The sequence below is a fragment of the Mus pahari genome, chromosome 14 (genome assembly GCF_900095145.1).
Source record: "Mus pahari chromosome 14, PAHARI_EIJ_v1.1, whole genome shotgun sequence".
Classification (NCBI taxonomy): Eukaryota; Metazoa; Chordata; class Mammalia; order Rodentia; family Muridae; genus Mus; species Mus pahari.
Window position 1 is genome coordinate 83,390,170 of NC_034603.1, and position 5,137 is coordinate 83,395,306.

At 57.7% G+C, this 5,137-nt stretch overlaps 1 protein-coding gene across 1 annotated transcript in view; it reads right to left on the reverse strand.

The window, feature by feature from the left end:
• Positions 1-5,137, reverse strand: part of Evpl (envoplakin) — a 17,436-nt gene that overhangs the window by 5,421 nt on the left and 6,878 nt on the right. The window contains exons 10-18 of the mRNA XM_021213365.2: positions 4,879-5,004; positions 4,384-4,530; positions 3,938-4,092; positions 3,716-3,813; positions 3,363-3,535; positions 2,002-2,180; positions 1,785-1,923; positions 1,501-1,694; positions 927-1,077 (exon numbers count right to left, since the gene is read on the reverse strand). Coding sequence (XP_021069024.1) covers positions 927-1,077; positions 1,501-1,694; positions 1,785-1,923; positions 2,002-2,180; positions 3,363-3,535; positions 3,716-3,813; positions 3,938-4,092; positions 4,384-4,530; positions 4,879-5,004 — 1,362 coding nt within the window. The remainder of the gene's footprint in view (positions 1-926; positions 1,078-1,500; positions 1,695-1,784; positions 1,924-2,001; positions 2,181-3,362; positions 3,536-3,715; positions 3,814-3,937; positions 4,093-4,383; positions 4,531-4,878; positions 5,005-5,137) is intronic.

Genomic DNA, 5,137 nt, shown 5'->3' on the forward strand with positions numbered 1-5,137 from the left:
GGAAGGAAGGAAGGAAGGAAGGAAAGAAAGAAAGAAAGAAAGAAAGAAAGAAAGAAAGAAAGAAAGAAAGAAAGAAAGAAAGAAAGAAAGAAAAAAAAAAAGAGGCAGGCAGTAGTGGTGCAGAAGCAGCCAGATCTCTATGAGTTCGAGGCTAGCCTGGTCTACAGAGTGAGTTCTAGGACAGCCAAGGGCTACACAGAAACCTGTATCAGAGAGAGAGAGAGAGAGAGAGAGAGAGAGAGAGAGAGAGAGAGAGAGAAAGAGAAAGAAAATACAAAAGAAAAAAGTACCAAACGCTCTAAGAAGTCCAGCTTCATTTTTCTGGGAAGGGCCCTGCCCCCGCCCCTTTGAACTTCTGTCCTGGCTGATCCTGAGGCCTCCATAGACAACTTTCAATCTGAGGGTGACCCTCTTCCAGCGGGGCTCCCAATCCTGTAATGTCAAGTCCAGATTCTGTCCTGTGCTTAGAAGAACCTGCAGGGTCTGTCCCCACCTCCCAGGGACCAGAGTCCTTTGAAGAGAGGATTCTCATCTACCTGACTTTTTTCTCAAGTGTTTTTTTCTCAGGTCCCTTGCCCTCACATGTGTCCACCAGGGGGCGCTCATATCAAGCTGGTGGTTGGCCTGTCTCTAAAAGTGGCAGGGGTGGACTTCCCCTGAGGGTGTGGCTCTGTACCCTCCACTCCTGGTTTCTCCCCTTCAGCCTTAGCAAGGATGAAGAGCATCCCACCAGGGGAAGGCAGTGTTGACAACGCTGTGGTCTGATCTGACCTATGGTGTCTCTTGCTTTTGAGCCTTGGCCTCATGAATACAAGCAGCTGCCCCTGCTAAGGAGGTGGCTTTGAAGAAACAGGTATCTGGAGGCCCCAGCTCTAGGCCAGGCCCTGACGCAGGTAATGTCTACCCCCATAGCCCCAGCCCCTCACCTTCTGTGCTTGCAGTTTGTAGGCAATCTGGCTGGGCCCGTCACTGGGCTGTATCCGGTGGTGGGGCAGCTGCTCCAGCCAAGAGCTCAGGTTGTCCCTGCTGTTCCTGAGTTGCTGGTAGGTGAGGCTGGCATCCTGTAGTATCTTCTCCCTGCCAGGGGACAAGGTCCCATACAAGCGTGAGAAGCTGGCCTCCATCCCAAGACGGAACCGAAGGCCTTGAGCCATGCAGACAACAGAGATCGTGTCTCAGACACAATGAACGGTGCCTGCCTGGCACTCATTTCTTTTTTCTTTTTGGTTTTTCGAGACACAGTTTCTCCGTGTAGCCCTGGTTGTCCTGGAACTCACTCTGTAGACCAGGCTGGCCTCGAACTCAGAAATCCGCCTGCCTCTGCCTCTCCCAAGTGCTGGGATTAAAGGCGTGCACCGCCACCGCCTGGCCTGCCTGGCACCCATAAGGGAGGGAATTAAGTAGAGTTTATCCCCATTTAGAGGCAAGGAAACAGCCCCAGAGGGGTTAAGTCACTAGCTCATTGGCAGCGGTGCCCAGGAGCCCCTTCCTTTTACTTACCTCAAATCCAGCTGGTCCCCCACGGCGTGGTAACGGTCAGTGAGGGCACGAACCTGGCGCTGCTGGCGCGGCAGGTCTTGGCAGAACTCTTGGAAATTGTTCTGTAGTGCACTGCAAGCATGCTCAGCGGCCTTCAGCTGGCGGTGCAGCCCCAGCACACAGGCCTGCTGCTGGAGGAGTTCTTTCCGCTGGTGCTGTGGGAAAGGGAGCCGGAATGGAGCGTGCCCCAGGCTCCTTGGGAGACCCAGGCCACTCCTGACTTCCCCTCCTCTCAGGAACCCTACCTGCAGCTCGCTGATCCTCTCCTGCAGCGCCCCAGAGCCTTCGGGGATGGGGCCCTCAAGTGCCAGGGCAGCTTCAAAGCCTTGGATGACCCTGTCTGCCTCCTGGATCTGCTTCTCCAGGCCCAGAGCCGCCTTGGCTCTGTGGTGAGGAAGCAACAGTCAGTCAGCTCAGTCACACACTCCAGTGCCCTCCAGATGGGCTCTCCCTGGCACTCACTTCTCCCCATAGAGGTGGCAGAGGCTATGCACATCATTATATCTGTTCTTCACACTGTTGAGGACCACAGGCAGTTGTAGGGCAGCGGAGCCAGTAGGCTTAGTAGACAGAAAGGCCTCGCACTCCTGCTGGGCTGCCTCCTTCTCCGCTCCCAGGCTCTGAAGGCGCTGTGCTGTGTCCTGGGTCAGGGGTGGAGCAGGCAGAGGACACCGTCAGGGATTTCTCGGTCACCTAACCCTATGCCTCTGAAGGCGTGGTCCAAGTGGGGCCAGGCCTGCCTCTTCTTGTCCCCGTGGGGACAGCAGAGGGCAGAGCAACCTTTCTCGGCCCACACCCACACCCCTGGCCTCTTCGTCCGCAGAATGATGGATTGGGAGGTGAAATGAGGTCCTGTATATTAGGTCCTTAGCAACAAGAACCAGGCACACGGTGGCCTGGCGTTGCTACTGTCAGTCAGTGTCCTGGTCACTGTCAGCCCTGTACCTTGCTGTTACTTTGGGCTAAGCAGGCAGAACCCTGGCTCAGTTCACTCAGGACAGCTGCCTTCTGCCTCTCATCACAGCTAATTCACCTATTTTGGTGTGGCAGGTGGCAGGGTCAGCCACTAGCCTCTCGCATCCTGTACCAGTGTCCCATCTGTGAGACCTTCTAATGAGCGAGCACCCAGATTCCTCTCCCCCCCCCCACGCCTCCTGAGCATCCTCATGCAGCCCCTGGCTTCCCATCCCCTGCTCTGGGGAAGCCCCTTCCCTCCCCCCTGGACAGGCTGGGCTGCTGCCCACCCCCCATGCTACCCCCCCCCCGTTCGTTCTTACTGAATGGCAGACAGACCAGAACAGGTTAGACAACAATGTAAGTGAACATGGCTCACATTTTTAAAAATCCAAACACTGATGGCATGCTCTATTTGAACAGAAACCGGTTTGGAGGGCTAACCAGAATGCTCAGGCACCTCCGGGCTGCAGGGTTCATGTGTCAGAGACACATGGTCATCACTGACAAGACAGTGTTTTCATCTCTCCAGGTAGGCTTTCCCTGTATCGCTTAGAACTCCCCCTATGGGACAGCCCCAGCTCCCTTGCTGTTCCCATGACTCTCATGAGAAAACACGATGTGTTAGGGGTCCCTACTCTGGGTCAGGCTTTGTCACACTTTCACCTCCAGGATGCCCAAAGGATGCGGGCACCACCCCAGTGGTAAGCAAAGCAAAGTTCGAATACTGACTTGACCAGGGTGACAGATCCTGTCCGTGGAAGATCCAGGATGGGAGCCCTGTTTTCTGGGTCCCTGGCCCCAGGAGTGTGTGCACCCTCAGAGCATGGCCCCTTCCAGTCCTGAAGCTCTCAAGGCCGCTCCCTTACCTCACAGCTGTGGATGCGGCCCTCGAGGTCCTTCAGTGAAGAAGACTGGTTCAGTGGGCTCCGGGCCCAGCTCAGCACCTGCCTCTCTATCTGCCCCAGATCCCCATCCAGCTGGGTCATCTGCGACAGGAGCGTCTGAGCCTGTGGGTCAGCCGGGGCTGAGCCTGCCGGCGCTGGGGGCAGAAGTGCTAGTGAGGGTCTTATGTCTGTCAGAGATGGGCCCTCCCTGGGTGCCTGTGGGACCTGGAGGGTGGGCAGGGCCTGACTGAGGGAGGAAGAGGCTGGTCGTAGAGATGGAGTACCTCCTACCTGGCACACCCACCCATCAGCCCTCCCTGACCATCCTCCGGTACCCTGCTGGCCAGGCTGTAAGTGTTCCACAGCAGCAGCCTTCAGGCGGCTCTTCTCTGTAGACAGCTTCTGCTTCAGGGTCTGCAGCTCCGTGGCCAGCCTGGAGAGGATGAGAGAAGGGAGTTTGTCTGTCTGTCTGTCTGTCTGTCCGTCCAGCCCTAGCACCCACTGCTGCAGAGGAAAGCGTTGGCCCTGGCGCGTGTGGGCATCGTGGGGTGAACCACCTGGAGGCTTTGGCCACAGCTTCAGGGTCTGGGGCTGGGATGCAGAGACAGGCAGCCGGAGCACTCTTGGTCTCTCCTCCAGGACCCTGAACCACCCACATGTATGGGTCAGCATTATCCTTGAGTGTGTACTGCTCTCCCCGCAGCAGCTGAACCTGAGGACGGAGAGGAGCTCCAGTGGGATCGAGGGTTGGGGACTGGAGAGGTGGCTAGGAGCAAGGTGGGTAGGTGAGACAGCAGCTGGACCGGGACGAAGAAGAGGTGGGAGGAGCTGGGGTAAGGACGAGGACAGGTCAGAGGTGGGACAGGTTTGAGAGGGGTGGGGCTGGGTCAGGGAAGGAGTGAGAAGAGGGAGGGACAGGGTGGGGTGGGTTGGAGACTGAAGCGGTGTGGAGAGGTGGGGGACAGAGGCTGGGGTGGGCGAGGAGGCCAGGTGGGGCTCGTACATCGCCCGAGTCCCAGTCACAGATGCTGTCCACGTGCAGGGGCTGCTTGGGTGGGTTCCTGCGCTGTGGCAGTGGGGCCACCTCCTGGCTTCGCGGCTGCAGATCTCCAACAGCCCTCTCTGCTATGGCCAGCTGCTTCTCCTCTGCCTGTTGGGGACCCAGGCAACAGGAGCTCAGGCCAGCCTGCAATAGAAGCCACCTGCCTCCCTTCCATCTCCCAAGAGGAGTGTGGGCTTCATCAGGGGAGAAGCTAAGTCAGACTGTCTGTGGATGGATGGAGGGTACGGATGCTGGCTAGAACCACACGGGGTCTCCTGGGAGGAAGCTGTGGGGACATCAGAGCTGGGCCAGGCTTCTCTGGTCACATTACAGATAGCATACCGGAGTGTAGGCGGGCCAGGGCTCCTGCTGGAGCAGCCCCTTCTCCTGGGGACCTCTTTTCTAGAGAGAAAGCTCCAACCCAGGGGCAGGATGCAGTGGGCCAGGGACTCTCACCTCGAGCTGTAGCAGGAGTTCTGTGGGGGAGCAGGACGAGTCCCCAGCGCCAAAGCCGTACTTGGTATCCAGGTTGGAGCTGAGCTTTGCCAGGGTCTGGCTGACTGAGTCTGCCTCTTCCTGGAACTAAGGTCACTGGGTGGTCAAGGGCAGAGCCAGGGGGCAACCTACTACCTACTGACCCTGCAAAATAGCTGGGGATGGGGGCTGGAGAGATGGCTCAGTGGGTAAGAGCACCCGACTGCTCTTCCAAAGGTCC